The following is a 25,673-nucleotide window of genomic DNA, read 5'->3' as shown; positions in this document are numbered from 1 at the left end:
GAAGCAGATGTTTTCTCTGAGCCTCTGCACTCTTCTGACCCGGCGGAGGACCTCCAGTTGTTTCCTGAATCCTCCGGGGTACCACCAGATAACAAAGAGACAGTGACTTTTCCTCATTATGTACCTGATAACCCGTCTATTTCTTCCTGTGAGTTTGACAAGATGTACCTCGAAGCAGAGATTACCCCCAAGTCTCTGTCCCCCTCCAACCCAGTGGAGGACTTCCAGTTGTGTCCTGTACCCTCTGGGGTGCCAACTGAAAATATGTGGAGAGAGACTTCCTTGTGTGCTGTTCCTGGTACTCCACCCGTTTCGTCTGTTGCTGAGGATGGCTGGATAGGAGGTAGCATCCTAGCTACCCAGAGGAGACCAGTTTTTCCGGTGGACAGTGGAAGTGATCTCTTCGAAGTGAAGAATTGGCCCTCGAATTCCCTGCGGAAGATTCTGGAAGGCCTGAAGAAGAGGGGGCGTAAGGGGGGGGTACTGTAACATACCTGGCGGCGTCCTTGCATAGTGGTCCATCTCCCACTGTGCAAGAGCGCGCACTTGATCTCCTGTCCAGAATGTCTCTCTGGCTTCCCTCCATGCTGTCTGTTTGTGTCTGTTTCTGCTGCTTAAGGGCGGCGCCCGATCACTTCCTGCTTTTTGTACCTGCTGTGGGTCACACCCCTTGTGCGTCCTCAGCCTATTGCTGTCTGTCACCTGGTATATAGCTCAGCTGCTCCCATCTATCCCTGCCTGAGCATAGTGTTTCTTTCAGTGTGTGCTTGCACGCTGAAGGTGCCAGGTCCTGCTCCTGTATCTTGTCTGTCCTGTCTGAACACGCTCCTAGCCTGTTCCTCCCGCCTTCTAGGGGCCGATTACCTAGACCTGTTCCTGTATCTTGTCTGTCCTGTCTGAACACGCTCCTAGCCTGTTCCTCCCGCCTTCTAGGGGCCGATTACCTAGACCTGTTCCTGTATCTTGTCTGTCCTGTCTGAACACGCTCCTTGCCTGTTCGTCCTGCCTCTCTGGGGGCCGTATTCCCAGACCCGCTCCTGTATCCCGCTGCAGTGTCGGTCTCCTCCGTACACTCAGTTCCAGTCTGAACTCTCTTATCCTTTACCTGTTTTGCCTCTATGTCCGTTCCTTTCCTTTTTCTGCAGAGTCTGAACTTGTACCTAACTCCTGCTTGTTGTCTCTGTACTCCCATTTGTGAGTTTGTGGTCCACTCGTTACTTCACTGCAAGTACCCTGTGGGTATCTGGCTCTGCCTTTCTCTTCCTGTCTGTTCCGTGTGAACAGAGCCCAGTCCCCCCTTCTCTGCCTTGCTTACCGCTCCGGCGGTTCTAGCCTGCTCTGACTCCTTTGCTCACCGCTCCGGCGGTTCTAGCCTGCTCTGACTCCTTTGCTCACCGCTCCGGCGGTTCTAGCCTGCTCTGACTCCTTTGCTCACCGCTCCGGCGGTTCTAGCCTGCTCTGACTCCTTTGCTCACCGCTCCGGCGGTTCTAGCCTGCTCTGACTCCTTTGCTCACCGCTCCGGCGGTTCTGGCCTGCTCTGACCCTTTTGCTCGCTGCTCCGGCAGCCTTGCTCCGCTCTGACCCTTTTGCTCACTGCTCCGGCAGTCTCGCTCCGCTCTTATCCTTTTGCTCACTGCTCCGGCAGTCTTGCTCCACTCTTGCTCACCGCTCCAGGCGGTCTCGTCCTGCTTTACTCTTGCTCACTGCTCCGGCAGTCTCGCTCAGCTCTGACCCTTTGCTCACCACTCCTGGCGGCCTTGTCCTGCTCTACTCTTGCTCACCGCTCCAGGCGGCCTTGTCCTGCCCTGTTCTCGCTCACCTCTCTGGGCGGCCTCACTCTGCTGTGTTTGTCCGCCACATCTGTGGTTCTGTTCCTGAGTCCCAGTGTGTACTGGGTCCTATCCCGCCAGTGTCCCTACCTGCTAGTGCCTTCCTTTCTGTACTCTAGCTGTGCTCGCTTGTACCCCTCTGCCTGTATTGTTCCTGAGTCCCAGTGTGTACTGGGTCCTATCCCGCCTGTGTTCCTACCTGCTAGTGCCTCCCTGTCTGCACTCTAGCTGTGCTTGCCTGTACCCCCCTGCCTGCATACCCGCCTGCCTGCATACCAGTCGTGCCTGCCTATACCCACCAGTCTGTGCGCCAGCCTAACCAGTCTGTTCCTGTATTCCCCTGTGTGGGTCAACAGCCGTGTCCGGGGTCTGTCCTGGAGTAGCACCTGGTCCCTCTGCTCGGTTCCTCCTTGGTGCACTGGCGTCGTATGCCGTCGTGCGACCCTGGTCGGATCGGGTGAATACCTAGTTACGCCCCTCCAGGCATTCACTCTCCGGCACGGTCCAGTGGAATCACACGCACACGCCGCTCAGCCCGGGCGTGTGCATTACAGTTATTACCCAAAATAGCCAATCAGATCACTGCTTTTATTTTACAAGAGCAGTTGATAAATTAAAGATGGATTCTTATTGGCTACCAAGGACGATACCTCTATAGCATGTCTGCCCTAGGTTTCATAAATGAGTTTTTTCAGGTGGAGACGCTTAACTGTGCTTTTGATTATTAATGGTCTGTAAAAATGATTAACATAATCAGATTCTGACAGAGATGTTACAAATATGATGCACTCTTATAAATGTCCTGATTTCATGGATAATAGCTTGTTTATAATACAAACTTCACACCATAATCGACAAAAAGCCCCAATACATATTATAAGAAAATCAATGGAATTTCTCAATTTTCGCTGGACCACCTGATCCTCTGTTGTATATAGGGACATCCCCCTATACTTAGAATTCACATGCTCTATCCTTATATTGTCGTGGAGATACACAATCACCTGAGTGACTGACCAAATTTTCTGTCCTCTTACCATAAGATACACATGCAAGCTCAGTTATTTGATTGGATGACCACCTTTACGTTCAAAAAAGTGCAAAATGTAGGACATTTTTATTCAGTCTGTAGGAGAAAAATATGTAATTAATAATGTCTGACAGTGAAGAAAATCAGTACAGATTATATGATTCTCTCAAGTATGATCTCATTTTTTAAGTCCAGATTTAAATAACAATTCATATACTTAGAATCAGTCTAACTCCATCTTTGATAAATGGATATGATTATTCCAAGTCATTGTCTTTTTTCCGCTTCGAACAGAATTAATTGGAACTTTCCCGTTCCTTGGTCATTATTTTTACTACCAATTTTATAATAACATGTTTAGTCTATGGGATCTATAACTACACACCTTAATTTAAAGGGGTTGTCAGATGAATAAAGTACACTTTAATCAATAGATCCTGGAAAAAAAATAAATTCCGCAATTCATTTTATTAACTAATTTCCATAAGGCAAATGATTCCTAACTCCAGATTCTCTATTAATATATAACTTTTACTTACCAATAACAATAATAGAATAATTGTGTAATTTTAAAATTACAATGAATGTGTTGGTCTTTATATAGTCTTGATGTAAAGCATTCTAATTTATTGATTTGTCTCCAGTGAGAAGAAATATATTATCTTTTTCAAAGTATCACCTATATTCATTGAAAATGAGCACGTCCACTAGAGGACATCTCCTCCTAGTTCGATGTTGTTTCACTGCCAATATTTCCCATATAATGAGGGACTAAGCAATTATTAATAAACTCTCAGTGCTAACAGTGTGGTCAAGGTTAACCATTCACACATATATATTTATATATATTCATATCTATCCATGTGTAGTCCAATCCTATATAAAGTATGGACTATTTGTCTACACTCGTAATTAAACTTGCTAACTTTAGCTATGTATCTTATTGTTCTAGTGCCACACTGCTTGATGGAGCCGCGGACCTCAACTTATTGCTTATTTCGTTGACCAAACATATCTATTGCTTTCTTAAAAGACATAACCAGCTGCATTATAAAAAGGTAGCTAGATAGTGTATGCACACAAAAGTGATCGAGTAACCTAGTACCTGGTTGAAGCAGAGGTGCCACTTCCCCCTACACGCGTTTCGGCTGGCGTGCCTTCTTCTGGGGGAGTCACAATAAGGCACTTCACCCAAACGAAGGCACGCCAGCCGAAACACACATAGGGGAAGTGGCACCTCTGCTTCGGCCAGGTACTAGGTCACTCGATCACTTTTATGTGCATACACTGTCTTGTTACTTTGTTAGTCTGTGTCCATGAGTCAGTGACTCAGCACCCAGCTATAAGCAATTTTATAACAATTTTCTACTTTCCTATTAGTCACATATGCATGTGTAGTTTGACTAGATGTCATGTTGATTAAGCAGTTTCATATGTTAGCATGTCATTAAAAGGCAAATTATTTATTGATTTATGATTTTCACTTCTATGCTAAGCATTTTATGAAATCTTGCTAAACTTTACCCTTCAAATTTATTGTATTGCATGCAGTATATTTCATAATAGATTTTTTGGCTGTTCTCTGGTGCCACCCTTTTTGGCTTATTGCCACCATCTACCTGCCCACCTGTTTTTATTACTATTTGTAGTGTTTTTATTGTTATGATATTAATAAAATATATACTATTTTAAAAGTTGTGTATGCGCATTTCTTCTCTTATTTAGAATATGGTTAGTTATGCAGATTTTTGCAATATCACTGCATTGTTACTGTTTTGCTCCTAATAATCTAAATTTAAATTTTTTATTATTTTGTTAGTATTTTGTAAATCCACCTTTGGCTTTCAGCATGCAGAAATGGCACACGCAGTTCATTAAATTGGTAATAAATCCAGTAGTGCTTTTCCTTTGGTCTTTAACCTGGTTTTGCAACTTTTGAGCATCAGGTTAAGTTAGTAAAGTCGTAAAAAAGCACCAAATTCAAAGCTTCTCCAGAAACTTTACTCTAGGAATGAACTAGAGTGAGATGCGCCACAGAATGCAACAGTTGGTAAAAGTTACAGTTCATGAATCTCTCTGAAACATCTGGCTAAGCAGAGTTGTTAAGGAAAAATAAACACTTAAAAAAAGAGAACTTAAAAAGTGACAAAAATGTATACTGAATAAGGCACAAATTCTTAATCCTCCAAAAAGAAGAAAATGACTCCAGAAATACAGATAAATCGCAATGATGAATCGAGGCATCAGTACTTTGGTTTTTATCATATAGCAATGTAGATAAAAAAGAAATTGCAACATGGCATGGATTGTCAGTAGCAGTATCACTATCCAATGACTGTTTACAGCTCTGTGGATGCATATTTAAAGGGAGCCTGTCACCAAAAAAACATTAAATCATTGACAGCAGAACTTAACATGTGCTATCAGGAAGATCGTTATTCATATCGCCTATCAGTGCCCCTGTCACGTGAATGCAGGGTGCCGATGGGTTGTCATAACAGGTAGTGGTCTACTGATGACCCCCGTGACTGTAATTACAATCCTCCTGTGAACGCTGGCCTGTAGCCGGCATTCATAGGAGATCATGATTTTTGCTAGACATAGTAGTGCTCATGCACTGCTATGTGTAGCAAAAGCAATCGGTCGATCGCAGATTTAAGTCCCCTAAGAAGACTATTCAGTACAGTAAAAAGTGAGGAAAAAAGTTTTTAAAAATAGTAAAAAATAAAAAAAGCACAAAAGTTCAAATCACCCCCATTTTGCCGCATTAAAAAGACAGCAATTTAAAAAAACACATATTTTTTTATCACTGCATTCTTAAAAGTCCGATCTATGAAAATATAAAATAAATTAATGTGATTGGTAATGAGGAAAAATAATCAAAATTCCAAAATTACGCTTTTTTTTTGTCTGCCACAACATTGCAATGAAATGCAATAAGAGGCAACCAAAACATTGTATCTACCTCAAAATTGTATCAGTAAAAATGTCATCTTACGGCGCAAAGAATAAGCCCTCAGACAGTCATCTATCCCGAAAAATGAAAAAGTTACAGGTCTCAGAAAATGGCAACATAAGCAAAAAATATTTTCTAACAAATTTGTAATTTTTTTCCACCACTTAACTAAAACAAAAAATGATACATGTTTGGTATCTTCGTACTCATACTGACATGGAGAATCATTGCCAGGACAATTTTACCATGTAGTGAACATGGTAAATAAAAAAGAAACCAAAAAATAGCAGAATTGCACTTTTTTTTCATATTCAACGCACTTAGAATTTTTTTCCTTTTATCCTGTGCATCACATGATAAAATGAATGGTGTTATTCAAAAGGACAACTCGGCCCGCTAAAACTAAGCCCTCATACGTCTATGGGGACAGAAAAATATAAAATATATGGCTCTTGGAGTAAGGGGAGGTAAAAACAAGAGCACAAAAAGGGAAAACCGCATGGTCATGAAGTTGTTAACCCACAGTGCTCTTTTAAACAATGAAAGCTAGGATGTGGGACATTCATTCTCTTGGACTTTGGATGGACCCTGTTCTTCTTGAGTGGTCAAAATCCCTAAGGCTATTTTGTTTGTTTCATTGCGAAGAAAGTAATAATTTTCCTAGAGATTATATCAATTTGCTAAGCTAAAAAATATACTGTTAGCAAAAATACTCATAATCATCATTCAAATATATTTAATTTCCCTCTAATTCAGTGTTTTGCTTGACTAATTACAGACCCCATTTTCCTTAGAATACCACTTAGAAATGAAATGTCAGCAATGCATGTATAACCAAGGTCACACTGTATGATGTATGAGCATGTAAGACGCTCAAGGTTAACACATACTTTGTAGGTTGCCTGCCTTGAATATATCAAAGGCTGACACTGTTTGCATGAAGAATATACAAAGCAAGTCGATAAACCATGATAGAAAGCAGTATATAGTATGTATACAGTATAACTAAGGGGGAAAGTAGAAGAGCTAGAGAACTCTTTTCAATATGATTTATGTTTTGATACATAGCGTATATCATGCAGGCATGGAGGATAAAACCATCAATTATTTGAGAAATGTAATGTTCTGTCTTTCAGTGTTATTATTCATCCCATCTCAGACATTACTACATGTTTTTAATAGTTTATTGACATTGGATTAAATGACAGTACCTGTCCAATGTACAATGTCCTTCTGAGAATGAAGGAATAATGGCTGCACTGTTTCCATGTAGTAATAGATAGATACAATACCTGAATATATGTGAATCATTGGGTTATTATGGGTTTCTAATAAATTGGCTACAAGACATCAGAAAATCTCCATTTAATGAAGTCTAGAAAGGAAGTCAGAAACAACATGCCTTGAAGGAACGCGGCAGCCCCTTGTTCTAATGATCAGTGGGGGTCTGAGCATAGTCCGCAGAGATATTGTCCAACCTTTCTATATAACGTTTGAAAGATGGAATTTTGGGCACAAAGAAATTCGTTGGACTTATGCATAGTGGTCATATTCTTTATACTGATTCCTGTAAAAGAATAAATAGAAATTGACCCAGAGAAAACAATTGTAGCTGCGAGAATCAGATCATAGTTTATTTACAATGTGATTTATGAAGATTTTCAAAATGATAGTGTTGGGAAATATCCCATTGTTAGATGCAAATGATGTTGGAGTATGTGTTCAGGACCTGCACCTCAATCTCAATTTTGTGCAATTTGTCAAGGTAGTGAAGAAGATAGGAATACATCTACTGTGTGTATTATGTCATCAGAAGGTTATTCCTACTTATTGTTCATGTTTTACCGTATTGTATGTACTTTAGATAAAAAACATGCATGCATGCTCTGTCTATTAGCAAAATAAAGCATTTGTAATGTTGCTTTACTGAAGGAATTTTTTGTATAAGGGCTATAATGGTTACCAGGGTTCATTAACCTCCTAATGACAGGGCAATTTTTCATGTTTGTGATAAAGATTTATTTTCCTTGCCTTCTTTTAAGAGCCATACATATTTTTTTTTCTTCCCACATAGCCATATGAAGTTATGTGTTCTTGAAAACCGAGTAGTACTTTTGCATGACACCATCTGTTAAGGGGACGGTTGCAAACAACTTTATTAAATAATGGAAAGCAACCGAACCCGGGGTCCGCGATGCAGCCTTGTGGACTGCGGCCGAACACCTTCCAGGTGAGAAGGCAAAACAACCAACTTAAATAACAATCCCCTCCGTGTTACTGAACACCGGAATGGGAATAGGGATTCACACTATCTCCGTTAACTGCACGAGAGATGTGCGATAAATAATGTATGTGTAGTCTTGTTACCGCACAGGGACTACACAGTTGGCGCTAGGATGCATGTGTGACTCACCCCGGCAAATACGTTCTCCCAGCCGGCGTGCTACCGGACTAAGGAGTATCTCTCCACGTGGCTTACAGGTGGTACTGGGAATAGGGTGTCTGCAGACTGCTCGGGGTGTAAGGTGACCCCTTTGTCGGAGCCAGACTGTGAGAAGAAGCTACCTGCCTATTTCATCTAAGGCTGCCTATTTCCACTAAACCCGCCTGCCAGAAACTAAAGCACACGTGGAGCCCAAGAGACCAAGCGTCCACACAACACCATCACATCTCAATGATCAGAGCGTACCGCCATGTTTGTGGGCGGGCTTTGTAAAGATTAAGCCCTGCCCACCGTCGCACCATTGGTGACGTCACCCGCGACCAATCAGGCGGTGCCAGGTCACCGGATCAGCTGACTCACAAACCACCAATCACAGTCCGCCATGTCACGGGCATGCTCAGTACAAAGAATCCTGGACTTAGGCTTTAGCAGCCCTGTCTCCCTCCGCAACCTTTCCTTCATGTTGCTAGGAACAAAGACCCAAGAGACAACCTGTACATCTTGTGCACCAGCTAGGTGTTGGGACTGATGACAATGATGAGCAGCATCAACCCTGGCTGGACAAGAATGGGAGACCACAGAACCCACTGATGGTTCTGAACCCATTTTGAATACAGCAAACGCCTAACACCCTCCATTTTACCATGTGATGTACAAAAAAAAACATTCTGTAGTGGTGAAATTGAAAAAAAAAACCCTACAATTCAGCAGTTGTTTTGGGATTTTATTTTTATCGTGTTTATTGTGTTGAAAAAAAGAGCCTGGCAGTATGATTTTCCAGGTCATTATGACTATGGCGATATCAAACTTGCAATTTTTTTTTTTTTATTTAATTGGGAAAAAAATGTTTGTAGCATCGTAATAAAATAATTTAGCTTGTATGGGCATTTTCTGAAAAAGTCACACCACTTCATATGTGCATCATCATGGCATCAGACACCCAGCTGCAACTCTTCTGCACCCAGGAATCAGCTGTGGGGGTGATGAGTGCATGTAATTAATTGTGCACCACCAGGTCACTTGCTTGAAATGCTGCTGTCTGAAATTGACAGTGTCATTTATCAGGTTAACAGCAGTGGGAGAAGCTCAACTCCAATCATGACTGTTAGAGGGAGATGATGATGACGGAGATGCTGAGAATGGAGCTGACTCATCTTCTGAGCCAGCTCCATATAACCGCTTGATAAGAATACCATACTTGAGCTATGCTCTTCATTTAGAGAATAATGTAAAACTAGAATCTAAACAGTTGAAGATGTGTATAGTATACACTGCCTTGCATGGTACACACATTTTAGGCAAAAAATAGTTTCATGTAGAAAAGTATGATGATTTTTTTCTCACTTGTCATCCATGTGCAGTATTCATGCAATCCATTTTTTTAAAGCAGCAGCTGTTAAAAATAGACCATTTGCAGTTTATAGTGATAGGGGAACCTCAATGGTAAAGTTTGGGATTCATACTAGGGTCAGTGCATGGACTCCGAACACGGACTTCTCACGAAAGTCCGTGTTACTGTTTGGGTTCAGCAACCCAAACAAAGCTTGTTAAAAGGCATTTCTGGGATGGCTGAGGGCTGGTTTTGTTAGGCTGGGAAAAGGACAATATCCATGGTCCTTCCCAGCCTATTAATGTCTGACCCAGCTGCCATCTTTGCCTTTGCTATTTATTAAAAATAGAGGGACCCTAAACAAATGACGTTGGGTCCCCCCTATTTTTAATGATCAGCTAAGGCAAAGCAGTGCCAGACTTATAGTCATTCCCTCATGAGAACTGGCCCCTGTGAACAGAGATAACCTTATTGTCGCCACCTCAGTTCACAGAGGCCGGCTCTCATGAGTGCAATGCAAGTGCCAGACTGCTCATTAGTCTGGAACTTGTGCTGCCCTCGTTAGAACAGCCCGCGGTGAACTGAGGTAAACTTACTGACATCACCTCAGTTCACAGCAGCCGGGCCTCACAGAGCGCAGTGCAAGACCTGGCAATAGCTGCTGCTCCAGACTATGAAGCTGCTTTCTCTGAACTGAGCTCCATAGACTGGATGAAGAAGACTGGGATCGTCGTGGGACCTCCATTTGGATTACAGTGGACCCTGTGGATTATTATTAATTTTTTTTAATAAATAGTGGAAAGTGGAAAATTGTTGGTGAGCTTTTTCAAATAATGATTTTTTTTCAATGTGCTTTTTTCAAATAAAGATTTTTTTTGTGTTTTCTTCTCTTTTTACTTACTTGGTTAGTAATGAGAGTGTCTGATAGATGCCTCTTCTTTAATAACCTGTATGCTTGATGTCAGTGGACATTACACAGCTGACATCGACCCTACAATCCCATTACCCCAATTGCCACCGCACCAAGGCAATCGGAAGAGCCGAGGCTAAGCGCCAGAATTGGCGCATCTAATGGATGTGCCATTTCTGGGGCGGCAGAGGGCTGTTTTTATTTGGCTGGTAAGGAGCCAAAATACATGGCCCTTCCCAGTCTATTAATATTAGCCCCAGCTGTCTGCTTTGCTTTAGCTGGTTATTAAAAATATGGGGGACCCTACTTCATTTTTTAGGATCCCCCCATTTTTAATGACCAGCAAAGAAGACAGATGGGGGCTGATAGTAATAGGCTGGGAAGCTCCATGGGTATTGGCCCCAGAAAAATAAGACCAGCTCAAAGCTGTCTGCTTTCCCTTGGCTGGTTATTAAAAATAGGGCAGGCCCTATGGCACTTGCTTCATTTATTTATTATTATTATTAATTAATTAATTTATTTATTAGTAATAAATAAATGGATACATAAATGAAAAACTAGGCATGGGGCACCCCCTATTTTTGATAACCAACTAAGGGAAAAAGTCCAGCTCCAGGCTTATATTAATAGGCTGGGAATGCCCGTGGTTATTGGGCCATTCCCAACTTACAAATATCAGCCTGTAGCTGCTCCAGGGGTGGCGCATTATATTTGATGCGCCAATTTTGCGCTTAGCCTCATCTCTTCCTGATTTCCCTCGTGCAGTGGCAATCGGGGTATTTGTTTTTGGGGTTAGTAATGGAGAAGTATCAATTAGACACCCCTATTACTAACCCAGTAGTAAAAATGAATAAGCACACACAGAAATATTTTTTTTTTATTTCAATAAAAACTCCTCACACTAGCCCTCATTCACCAATTAATTAATTAATGAAATGATCCAAGAAAAAAATACACTCTTATATTCTTCTTTGTCTCCTGCGCCTGTGGATTGCAGTAAAGCTACCGCTATGCACAGGTGCCGGCTGATAAATAGTCTCATCAGTGTCACCTAATCTCGCTGCTATCATAAAGAGCAGGAGATGCTGATGACAGTAGTAGTCATCAGCTGGCACCGGACTGGCGTTAACCTTGTCACCGCCGGTCACAGCCACTAGCGCACATCCTCTGTGTGACAGCTTGGGAACCATGATACCCAGAGGTTGTCATCGGCGGTGACTTCAGTAAGGCTATTGCCGGTCAAGTCGGAGCCGCTGTTTCCCACGCTGTCACAGAGAGGACAGAGTGGGAACAGCCGGCTGTTCGGCCCTGCATTTACTTGTATTTGTTTTGATCTATTGCTAAGGTTGACTAATGTTTATTTATGTCTTCTCCACAGCAATAAATGGACGTTGTGGGGGAGTAGGGTAAGGGGATTGAGGAGGAAATGTTTTGTTCTGAATTTTAATTTATGTAACATGATTTGTTTTAAAAAATGTTAATAAAAAGCTATCTGATTAGAAAAAAAAGTTCAGCCGAACCAGACGTACCTGAATATCCACTTGTCCACACATCTCTATTTGCTGTGTTACAGAATTGCAATGTATACACGAAAATCAAATGCTATAGTGTGGCTCTGTATGACATCAGATATTTTAAACACAAACATAGATTTGAATGGGTGAGTCTCATCCGGTTTAATGAACAAGTGCATGATGCAAATTTTTTCACTCGCAGATTCTGTGAGCAAAAAAAAATGCTCATCGGCACTGCCCCATTGGATAACACTGGTCCGAATGCTGTCTGTTTTTTTCATGGACATCACTTGGTCCAAAAATACAGCCATGTGAACGTACCCTTACAGTAAGCCAATATGTGTTGATTTCTGTACTCATGTGTGTTAAGGGGGCGGCTGCAAATAACTTTATTAAATAATGGAAAGCAACCAAACCCGGGGTCCGCGATGCAGCCTGGAGGACTGCGGCCGAACACCTGCCGGGTGAGAAGGTAAAACAACCAACTTAAATAACAATCCCTTCTGTGTTACTGCACACTGGAACGGGAATTGGGATTCGCACTATCTCCGTTAACTGCACGAGAGATGTGCAATAAATAATGTATCTGTAGCCCTGTTTACAGCACAGGGACTACACAGCAGGCGCTAGGATGCGTGTGTGATACACGCCGGCGTATACATGCTCCCAGCCGGTGTGCTACCGGACTGAGGAGTATCTCTCCACGTGGCTTACAGGCGGTGCCGGGAATACGGCGTCTGCAGACAGCTCGGGGTGTATGGCGACCCCTTTGTCGGAGCCATACAAAGGCCTCTCTCCATCTAAGGCTGCCTATCCCCCGCTAAACCTGCCTGACAGAAGCTAAAGCACACGTGGAGCCCAAATGACCAAGCGTCCACACAACAACACCATCACAGCTCAATGATCAGAGCACGCAGCCATGAATGTGGGCGGGCTATTTAAAGATTAAGCCCTGCCCAATGTCGCACTATTGGTGACGTCACCCGCGACCAATCAGGCGGTGCCAGGTCACCGGATCAGCTCACTCCCAAACCACCAATCACAGTCCCCCATGTCACGGGCATACTCAGTGCAGTGAATCCTGGACTTAGGCTGTAGTAGCCCTGTTTTCCTCCGCAACCTACGCTTCATGTTGCTAGGAACAAAGACCCAAGAGACAACTGTACATCTCGTGCACCAGCTGGGCATTGGGACCGATGACGATGCTGAGCAGCACCCACCCCGGCTGGACTGGAATTGGAGACCAGAGAATCCCCTGATGGTTCTGAACCCATTTTGAATCCAGCAAACGCCCGACGCCTAACAATGTGTTTATTTATTATTTTTTTACTTATGCTAACTGGATACTTTAGAATTAGTGATGAGCAAGTATGTCTCATTAACCCTTTCGGTGAGCATGCTTGGGTACTCGCTGAGTATTTTGGCATGCTCGGCATTTCTTTTACTGTCATCGCGGCGGCATGTGTCGTGGCTGTTAGACAGATGTGACACATGTGGAGATTGCTTGTCAAACAGGCAATCCCTGTATGTGTTACATCTGTCTAACAGCCGTGACACATGCCACCGCGGCGACAGTAAAAGAAATGCTGAGCCAAAATACTCAGCCAGCACCCTAGCAAGCTCACCGAAAGGGTTAATGAGACATACTCGCTCATCCCTATTTAGAATACTTTCAAAGAATCTGTCCCTACACTGAGCTAGTTTATTCTAATGATAGGCCACTGCTTTAGAACATAAGAACTGAAAATCCCTTTAATGTAATAAAATGATTTAATGTAGATATTTGGTGCCGTACATAAGGCTAAATTCTCATCTGTGGTGGAGACTGTTAGAGGTCTCCATCACAGATTCTGTCTAAAAAGCCAGAAAGAAAGTAGCAGCACCTTTTTTTCTATTAAAAATACTCATTTTCCAGAAAAATACCAACACTCAACATATGCTTTGACTGTCAATGTGGTCCATTAGGCATTAATGTTTTTCATCATGATTTTTTTCAGCTATTTTCAGAAAAATGGGAAAACGAGCACAGATGTGAACATGCATAATCAGTTTTCTAATTCTCCTATTTCTATCATAGAGAAATCTGTCAAATAACCATTGCAGAACAGTTTATGGCTGAATTCCTTCCCACATAATGCATTTCCTGCAGTAAACAAATTGGTTTTGCGTTAAACTTCCTATTAATTTCCAATTATGCCGGCAAATGAAAATTAAGGTTAATTGGTCATAGATGAAATGCTTTGGTTGACCAGTCAGCAATGGTATATTTCCTTATGAAACAACTAGAGATGAGTAATCCTTCAATTCCCTAGGCAATGCTAGAGGTGACCTTTCATCATTTTATGATCGGATCTATTTGTAAATTCAAAACCTATTGATGTGTTTCGCTCTCAATGCACTTTTTTCCAGACAATACTACATATTAGGCAATCACTTCCTACCCTATAAATCGGGTTATGCTTTTGTCACACAATGAAATCACCTTTTGTACATGACAAATAAAGTGTAACTCTTCACCTGTCAGGGGGATTTCTAGGATTTGCATAATTTGCACTATATACAATTTTATAGATCTGAGCAATTTGGAAAATGAAAAAGTGTTCTGACATATAGAAGAAATGCCATACTTGAAGGATGTTTGATTTTTTTCTGTTATTTGTCTTTACCAGGTATATTTCATTTAAAGGTACCGGAGAGTTCACCAGTAGGGTTACCAATTGGTAGGATACGGGCAGTGGACCCTGACTTTGGAAAAAATGCAGAAATCGAGTACAATATTGTTCCTGGTGATGGTGGCAATCTATTTGATATCAGAACAGATAATGACACACAAGAAGGAATTTTAATGCTGAAGAAGGTAAATCACTTTACAAACATATTGTGGAGAAATGTTGCCATAATCACATGCCGTATAGTTTTGTGCATGACAATACAACACGCAGGTATAGATCTGAATGTGAAACTTTTTATTGTCTTCAGCTTTTAGGCAAAACTCACTTCAACAACTTATTTTAGTGCTCTTCTAGATACAGAAAAAAAGATTAAGCAAGTTAGTAATAGTAAAATGTATAAAAACAATATCTTATTCTTTGTCTATAGCACCTATATAGATGTACTAGCTATTGAACCCGTTCTACGCCCGGGTGGCGAGCATTTTTATTGGTACATTTTTAATTTTATTAATTTATTTTATTTAATATTCTATTTAATTTTTAATTTAATTTATTCATTTGTTTTAAAGACGTCTGCGAATTCGCATATACAGTGTCTTCAATAAAATGGCGCCGCAGTGTGGTATGCATAAGTGCTGACTCCGGTGCCTCACTGGGCAGGTGCCACCCATCCCCTCCAGCATATATAAGATGTACTGAGAATACAGGGGGTGTACTCACTTATGCTGAGCACTGTATATGTAATGTTCTGAGAATACAGGGGGTGTACTCTCGTTGAGTACTGTATATATAATGTGCTGAGAATACAGAGGATGTACTCACTTATGCTGAGCGCTGTATATATATCACTGAGAATACAGAGGTGTACTCACTTAAGCTGAGTGCTGTATGTATAACGTAATGAGAATACAGGGGGGTGTACTGACTTATGCTGAGCACTGTATGTATAACGTACTGAGAATACGGGGGGTGTACTCACTTATGCTGAGCGCTGTATGTACAACGTACTGAGAATACAGGAGGTGTACTCACTTATGCTGAACGCTGTATGTATAACGAATTGACAATACAGGGGGTGTACTCACTTACGCTGAGCACTCTATGGATAACGTACTGAGAATACAGGGGGGTGTACTCACTTATGCTGAGCACTGTATATATAACGTACTGAGAGTACAGGGGGGTGTACTGACTTATGCTGAATGCTGTATATATAACGTACTGTGAATACAGGGGGGTGTACTTACTTATGCTGTACTCTGTATGTATAACATACTGAGAATACAGGGGGGTGTACTGACTTATGCTGAGCGCTGTATAAATAACGTACTGAGAATACGGGAGGTGTACTCACTTTTGCTGAACGCTGTATGTATAACGAATTGACAATACAGGGGGTGTACTCACTTACGCAGAGCACTGTATGTATAACGTACTGAGAATACAGGGGATGTACTTACTAATGCTGAACGCTGTATATATAACGTACTGAGAATACAGGGGAGTGTACTTACTTATGCTGAACGCTGTATATATAACGTACTGAGAATACAGGGGAGTGTACTTACTTATGCTGAACGCTGTATATATAACGTGCTGAGAATACAGGGGGGGTGTACTGACTTATGCTGAACGCTGTATGTATAACGTACTGAGAATACAGGGGGTGAACTTACTTATGCTGAACGCTGTATGTATAACATACTGAGAATACTGGGGGGTGTACTGACTTATGCTGAACGCTGTATATATAACGTACTGAGAATACAGGGGGATGTACTTACTTATGCTGAACGCTGTATATAACGTACTGAGAATACAGGGGGATGTACTTACTTATGCTGAATGCTGTATATATAATGTACTGAGAATACAGGAGGGTGTACTTACTTATGCTGAACGCTATATATATAACGTACTGAGAATACAGGGGGGTGTACTTACTTATGCTGAACGCTGTATATATAATGTACTGAGAATACAGGGGGGTGTACTTACTTATGCTGAACGCTATATATATAATGTACTGAGAGTACAGAGGGTGTACTGACTTATGCTGAACGCTGTATATATAATGTACTGTGAATACAGGGGGGTGTACTTACTTATGCTGAACGCTGTATGTATAACATACTGAGAATACATGGTGGGTTTACTTACTCATGCTGATCTCTGTATACATAACGTACTGAGAATACAGGGGGGTGTACTGACTTATGCTGAACGCTGTATATATAACGTACTGAGAATACAGGGGGATGTACTTACTTATGCTGAACGCTGTATATAACGTACTGAGAATACAGGGGGATGTACTTACTTATGCTGAATGCTGTATATATAATGTACTGAGAATACAGGAGGGTGTACTTACTTATGCTGAACGCTATATATATAACGTACTGAGAATACAGGGGGGTGTACTTACTTATGCTGAACGCTGTATATATAATGTACTGAGAATACAGGGGGGTGTACTTACTTATGCTGAACGCTATATATATAATGTACTGAGAGTACAGAGGGTGTACTGACTTATGCTGAACGCTGTATATATAATGTACTGTGAATACAGGGGGGTGTACTTACTTATGCTGAACGCTGTATGTATAACATACTGAGAATACATGGTGGGTTTACTTACTCATGCTGATCTCTGTATACATAACGTACTGAGAATACAGGGGGGTGTACTGACTTATGCTGAACGCTGTATTTATAACGTACTGAGAGTACAGGGGGGTGTACTGACTTATGATGAACGCTGTATATATAATGTACTGTGAATACAGGGGGGTGTACTTACATATGCTGAACGCTGTATGTATAACATACTGAGAATACAGGGGGTGTACTTACTTATGCTGAACGCTGTATGTATAACGTACTGAGAATACAGGGGGGTGTACTGACTTTGCTGAATGCTGTATGTATAACGTACTGAGAATAAAGGGTGTGTACTGACTTATGGTGAACGCTGTATATATAATGTACTGAGAATACAGGAGGGTGTACTGACTTATGCTGAACGCTGTATATATAATGTACTGAGAATACAGGGGGATGTACTTACTTATGCTGAACGCTGTATATATACCGTCCTGTGAATACAGGGGGTGTACTTACTTATGCTGAATGCTATATGTATAACATACTGTGAATACAGGGGGGTGTACTGACTTATGATGAACGCTGTATGTATAATGTACTGAGAATACAGGGGGGTGTACTGACTTATGCTGAACGCTGTATATATAACGTACTGAGAATACAGGGGGGTGTACTCACTTATGCTGACCGCTGTACATATAACGTACTGAGAATATAGGGGGGTGTACTCACTTATGCTGAACGCTGTATATATAACGTACAGAGAATACAGGGGGGTGCTCACTTATACTGAACGCTGTATGTATAACGTAATGAGAATACAGGGGTGTACTCACTTATGCTGAACGCTGTCTATATAACGTACTGAGAGTATAGGGGGTGTACTCACTTATGCTGAGCGCTGTATGTACAACGTACTGAGAATACAGGGGGGTGTACTCACTTATGCTGAACGCTGTATATATAACGTACTGAGAATACAGGAGGGAGTACTGACTTATGCTGAACGCTGTATATATAATGTACTGAGAATGCTGGGTGGTGTACTCACTAATGCTGAGCGCTGTATGTATAACGTACTGAGAATACAGGGGGGTGTACTCACTTACGCTGAGCACAGTATGTATAATGTACTGAGAATACAGGGGGGTGTACTCACTTACGCTGAGCGCTCTATGTATAATGTACTGAGAATACAGGGGGGTGTACTGACTTATGCTGAACACTGCATATATAACGTACTGAGAATACAGGGGGTTGTACTCACTTACGCTGAGCGCTGTATATATAACGTACTGAGAGTACAGGGGGTCTACTTACTTATGCTGAGCGCTGTATATATAACGTACTGAGAGTACAGGGGAGTGTACTTACTTATGCTGAACGCTGTATGTATAATGTACTGAGAGTACAGGGGGGTGTATTTACTTATGCTGAGCGCTGTATGTATAATGTACTGAGAATAGAGGAGGGTGTACTCACTTATGCTGAACGCTGTATGTATAAGGTACTGAGAATACAGCGGGGTGCACTGATTTATGCTGAACGCTGTATATATAACGTACTGAGAGTACAGGGGGGTGTATTTACTTATGCTGAACTCTGCATATATAATGTACTGAGAATACAGGGGGGTGTACTGACTTATGCTGAACGCTGTTTATATAACGTACTGAGAATACAGGGGGGTGTACTGTCTTATGCTGAACGCTGTATATATAACATATTGAGAATACAGGGGGGTTTACTTACTTATGCCGAACACTGTATATATAACGTACTGAGAATACAGGAGGGTGTACTCACTTTTGCTGAACACTGTATGTGTAGCGTACTGAGAAAACAGGGGGGTGTACTGACTTATGCTTAACGCTGTATAAATAACGTACTGAGAGTACAGGGGGGTGTACTTACTTATGCTGCGCGCTGAATGTATAAAGTACTGAGAATACAGGGGGTGTACTCACTTTTGCTGAACGCTGTATATATAAAGTACTGAGAATAGAGGGGGTGTACTCACTTATGCTGAACGCTGTATATATAATGTACTGAGAATACAGGGGGGTGTACTCACTTATGCTGAGCGATGTATGTATAAAGTACTGAGAATACAGGGGGGTGTACTTACTTATGCTGAGCGCTGTATGTATAATCCACTGATAATACAGGGGTGTACTCACTTATGCTGAGCACTGTATATATAACGTACTGAGAATACAGGGGGGTGTACTTACTTATGCTGAAGGCTGCATATATAACGTACTGAGAACACAGGGGGTGTACTCACTTATGCAGAGCGCTGTATATATAACATATTGAGAATACAGGGGGTGTACTGACTTATGCTGAACGCTGTATATATAACGTACTGAGAGGACAGGGGGGTGTACTTACTTATGCTGAGCGCTGTATGCATAAAGTACTGAGAATACAGGGGGTGTACTTACTTATGCTGAGCATTGTATGTATAATCCACTGATAATACAGGGGTGTACTCACTTATGCTGAGCACTGTATATATAACGTACTGAGAATACTGGGGGGTGTACTGACTTATGCTGAACGCTGTAAAAATAACGTACTGAGAATACAAGAGGGTGTACTGACTTATGCTGAACGCTGTATATATAACGTACTGTGAATACAAGGGGGTGTACTTACTTATGCTGAATGCTGTATGTATAACATACTGAGAGTACAGGTGGTGTACTTATGCTGAGCGCTGTATCTATAAAGTACTGAGAATACAGGGGGTTGTACTCACTTATGCTGACCGCTGTATATATAATGCACTGAGAATATAGGGGGGTGTACTCACTTATGCTGAGCACTGTATATATAACGTACTGAGAATGCGGGGGGGTGTACTTACGTATGCTGAACGCTGTATATATAACATACTGAGAATAGAGGGGGTGTATTCACTTATGCTGAATGCTGTATATATAATGTACTGAGAATACAGGGGGGTGTGCTCACTTATGCTGAGCGCTGTATGTATAAAGTACTGAGAATACAGGGGGGTATACTACTTATGCTGAGTGCTGTATGTTTAATCTACTGATAATACAGGGGTGTACTCACTTATGCTGAGCGCTGTATATATAACGTACTGAGAATGCAGGGAGGTGTACTTACTTATGCTGAACGCTGTATATATAACATATTGAGAATACACGGGGTGTACTGACTTATGCTGAACCCTGTATATATAACGTACTGAGAGGACAGGGGGGTGTACTTACTTATGCTGAGCGCTGTATGCATAAAGTACTGAGAATACAGGGGGTGTACTTACTTATGCTGAGCGTTGTATGTATAATCTACTAATAACACAGGGGTGTACTCACTTATGCTGAGCACTGTATATATAACGTATTGAGAATGCAGGGGGAGTACTTACTTATGCTGAACGCTGTATATATAACGTACTGAGAATACAGGGGGTGTACTCACTTATGCTGGGCGCTGTATATATAAAGTACTGATAATACAGGGGGTTGTACTGACTTATGCTGAACGCTGTATATATAACGTACTGAGAATACAGGAGGGTGTACTGACTTATGCTGAACGCTGTATATATAACGTACTGTGAATACAGGGGGGTGTACTTACTTATGCTGAATGCTGTATGTATAACATACTGAGAGTACAGGGGGGTGTTCTTACTTATGCTGAACGCTGTATGTATAAAGTACTGAGAATACAGGGGGTGTACTCACTTATGCTGAATGCTGTATATATAACATACTGAGAGTACAGGGGGATGTTCTTACTTATGCTGAACGCTGTATGTATAAAGTACTGTGAATACAGGGGGGTGTACTAACTTATGCTGAATGCTGTATGTATAACATACTGAGAGTACAGGGGGGTGTTCTTACTTATGCTGAACGCTGTATGTATAAAGTACTGAGAATACAGGGGGTGTACTCACTTATGCTGAGCGCTGTATGTATAATGTACTGAGAATACAGGGGGGTGTACTGACTTATGCTGAACGCTGTATATATAACATATTGAGAATACAGGAGGGTGTACTGACTTATGCTGAACGCTGTATATATAACATACTGAGAGTACAGGGGGGTGTACTTACTTATGCTGAGCGCTGTATATATAACTTACTGAGAGTACAAGGGGATGTACTTACTTATGCTGAGCGCTGTATATATAACGTACTGAGAGTACAGGGGGGTGTACTCACTTTTGCTGAACGCTGTATATATAATGTACTGATAATACAGGGGTGTACTCACTTATGCTGAGGTCTGTATATATAATGTACTGATAATACAGGGGGGTATACTGACTTATGCTGAACGCTGTATATTTAACATATTGATAATACAGGGGGGTGTACTGACTTATGCTGAACGCTGTATATATAACGTACTGAGAATACAGGGGGTGTACTGACTTATGCTGAACGCTGTATATATAACGTACTGTGAATACAGGGGGGTGTACTTACTTATGCTGAATGCTGTATGTATAACATACTGAGAGTACAGGGGGTGTACTCACTTATGCTGACCGCTGTATATATAATGTACTGAGAACATTGGGGGGTGTACTCACTTATGCTGAGCACTGTATATATAACGCACTGAGAATGCAGGGGGGTGTACTTACTTATGCTGAACGCTGTATATATAACGTACTGAGAATAGAGGGGGTGTATTCACTTATGCTGAACGCTGTATATATAATGTACTGAGAATAGAGGGGGTGTATTCACTTATGCTGAACGCTGTATATATAATGTACTGAGAATACAGGGGAGTGTACTTACGTATGCTGAACGCTGTATATATAACGTACTGAGAATAGAGTGGGTGTATTCACTTATGCTGAACGCTGTATATATAATGTACTGAGAATACAGGGGGGTGTACTCACTTATGCTGAGCGCTGTATGTATAAAGTACTGAGAATACAGGGGGGTATACTTACTTATGCTGAGTGCTGTATGTATAATCTACTGATAATACAGGGGTGTACTCACTTATGCTGAGCACTGTATATATAACGTACTGAGAATGCAGGGGGGTGTACTTACTTATGCTGAACGCTGTATATATAACATATTGAGAATACAGGGGGTGTACTGAGTTATGCTGAACGCTGTATATATAATGTACTGAGAGGACAGGGGGGTGTACTTACTTATGCTAAGCGCTGTATGTATAAAGTACTGAGAATACAGGGGGGTGTACTTACTTATGCTGAGCGCTGTATGTATAATCTACTAATAATACAGGGGTGTACTCACTTATGCTGAGCACTGTATATATAACGTACTGGGAATGCAGGGGGTGTACTTACTTATGCTGAATGCTGTATATATAACGTACTGAGAATACAGGGGGTGTACTCACTTATGCTGAACGATGTATATATAAAGTACTAAATAATACAGGGGGGTGTACGGACTTATGCTTAACGCTGTATATATAACGTACTGTGAATACAGGGGGGTGTACTTACTTATGCTGAAGGCTGTATGTATAACATACTGAGAGTACAGGGGGGTGTTCCTACTTATGCTGAACGCTGTATGTATAAAGTACTGAGAATACAGGGGGTGTACTCACTTATGCTGAGCGCTGTATGTATAATGTACTGAGAATACAGGGGGGTGTACTGACTTATGCTGAACGCTGTATATATAACATATTGAGAATACAGGAGGGTGACTGACTTATGCTGAACGCTGTATATATAACGTACTGAGAGTACAGGGGGGTGTACTTACTTATGCTGAGCGCTGTATATATAACATACTGAGAGTACAAGGGGGTGTACTTACTTATGCTGAGCGCTGTATATATAACGTACTGAGAGAACAGGGGGGTGTACTCACTTATGCTGAACGCTATATGTATAAAGTGCTGAGAATACAGGGGGGTGTACTCACTTTTGCTAAGCGCTGTATGTAACACGTACTGAGGATAAAGGGGGGTGTAATCACTTATGCTGAGCACTGTATATATAATGTACTGATAATACATGGGTGTACTCACTTATGCTGAGGTCTGTATATATAATGTACTGATAATACAGGGGGGTGTACTGACTTATGCTGAATGCTGTATATATATAACATATTGATAATACAGGGGGGTGGACTGAATTATGCTGAACGCTGCATATATAACGTACTGAGAGTACAGGGGGTGTACTTACTTATGCTGAGCGCTGTGTATATAACGTACTGAGAGTACAGGGGGGTGTACTTACTTATGCTGAACGCTGTATGTATAAAGTACTGAGAATACAGGGGGTGTACTGACTTATGCTGAGCGCTGTATGTATAACGAACTGAGAATACAGGGGTTGTACTCACTTTTGCTTTTCGCTGTATGTATAACGTACTGAGGATACAGGGGGGTGTACTCACTTTTGCTGAGCACTGTATGTATAATATACTGAGAATACAGAGGGTGTACTCACTTATGCTGAACGCTGTATGTATAATGTACTGAGAATACAGGGGGTGTACTTACTTATGCTGAACGCTGTATGTATAATGTACTGAGAATATAGGGGGGTGTACTCACTTTTGCTGAGCGCTATATATATAACGTACTGAGAATACAGGGGGGTGTACTGACTTATGCTGAACGCTGTATGCATAACGTACTGAGTATATAGGGGGGTGTACTGACTTATGCTGAACGCTGTATGTATAACGTACTGAGGATACAGGGGGGTGTGCTGACTTATGCTGAACGCTGTATGTATAACGTACTGAGTATACGGGGGGGTGTACTGACTTATGCTGAACGCTGTATGTATAACGTCCTGAGGATACAGGGGGGTGTACTGACTTATGCTGAACGCTGTATGTATAACGTACTGATGATACAGGGGGGTGTACTCATTTTTGCTGAGCGCTGTTTGTATAATGTACTGAGAATACAGGGGTGTGTACTTACTTATACTGAACGCTGTATGTATAATGTACTGAGAATACAGGGGGGTGTACTTACTTATACTGAACGCTGTATGTATAATGTACTGAGAATACAGGGGGGTGTACTCACTTTTGCTGAGCGCTGTATGCATAACGAACTGAGAATACAGGGGGGTGTTCTCACTTATGCTGAGCGCTGTATGTATAACGTACTGAGAATACAGGAGGGTGTACTGACTTATGCTGAACGCTGTATATATAACATACTGAGAATACAGGGGCGTGTACTGACTTATGCTGAACGCTGTATGTATAACGTACTGAGAATACTGGGGGGTGTACTGACTTATGCTGAGTGCTGTATGTATAATGTACTGAGGATACAGGGGGGTGTACTTACTTATGCTGAACGCTGTATGTATAATGTACTGAGAATACAGGGGGGTGTACTCACTTTTGCTGAGCGCTGTATTTATAACGTACTGAGGATACAGGGGGTGTACTCACTTATGCTGAACGCTGTATGTATAATGTACTGAGAATACAGGGAGGTGTACTCACTTATGCTGAAGGCTGTATATATAACGTACTGAGTATACAGGGGGGTGTACTGACTTGTGCAGAACGCTGTATGTATAATGTACTGAGAATACAGGGGGGTGTACTGACTTATGCTGAACGCTGTATATATAACGTACTGAGAGTACAGGGGGGTGTACTGACTTATGCTGAACGCTGTATATATAACGTACTGAGAGTACAGGGGGGTGTACTGACTTATGCTGAACGCTGTATGTATAATGTACTGAGAATACACGGGGGTGTACTCACTTATGCTGAACGCTGTATGTATAACGTGCTGAGGATACAGGGGGGTGTACTTACTTATGCTGAGCGCTGTGTATATAACGTACTGAGAGTACAGGGGGGTGTACTTACTAATGCTGAACGCTGTATGTATAAAGTACTGAGAATACAGGGGGTGTACTGACTTATGCTGAACGCTGTATGTATAAAGTACTGAGAATACAGGGGGTGTACTGACTTATGCTGAGCGCTGTATGTATAACGAACTGAGAATACAGGGGTTGTACTCACTTTTGCTTATCGCTGTATGTATAATGTACTGAGAATATAGGGGGGTGTACTCACTTTTGCTGAGCACTATATATATAACGTACTGAGAATACAGGGGGGTGTACTGACTTATGTTGAACGCTGTATGCATAACGTACTGAGTATACAGGGGGGTGTACTGACTTATGATGAACGCTGTATGTATAACGTACTGAGGATACAGGGTGGTGTGCTGACTTATGCTGAGCGCTGTATGTATAACCTACTGAGTATACAGGGGGGTGTACTGACTTATGCTGAACGATGTATGTATAACGTACTGAGGATACAGGGGGGTGTACTGACTTATGTTGAACGCTGTATGTATAACGTACTGAGG

The 25,673-nt window shown here is 41.7% G+C and overlaps 1 protein-coding gene across 1 annotated transcript in view; it reads left to right on the top strand.

The window, feature by feature from the left end:
- CDH12 (cadherin 12) overlaps positions 1-25,673 on the top strand; it is a 1,546,793-nt gene that overhangs the window by 1,444,625 nt on the left and 76,495 nt on the right. The window contains exon 9 of the mRNA XM_073678634.1: positions 14,683-14,870. Coding sequence (XP_073534735.1) covers positions 14,683-14,870 — 188 coding nt within the window. The remainder of the gene's footprint in view (positions 1-14,682; positions 14,871-25,673) is intronic.

This window comes from Phyllobates terribilis, unplaced genomic scaffold, assembly GCF_046119375.1.
Source record: "Phyllobates terribilis strain yellow unplaced genomic scaffold, ASM4611937v1 Scaffold_4__5_contigs__length_816908805, whole genome shotgun sequence".
Lineage (NCBI taxonomy): Eukaryota > Metazoa > Chordata > Amphibia > Anura > Dendrobatidae > Phyllobates > Phyllobates terribilis.
Note: the sequence above shows the minus strand (reverse complement) of the source record. Positions and strands in the feature narration are given on the sequence as shown.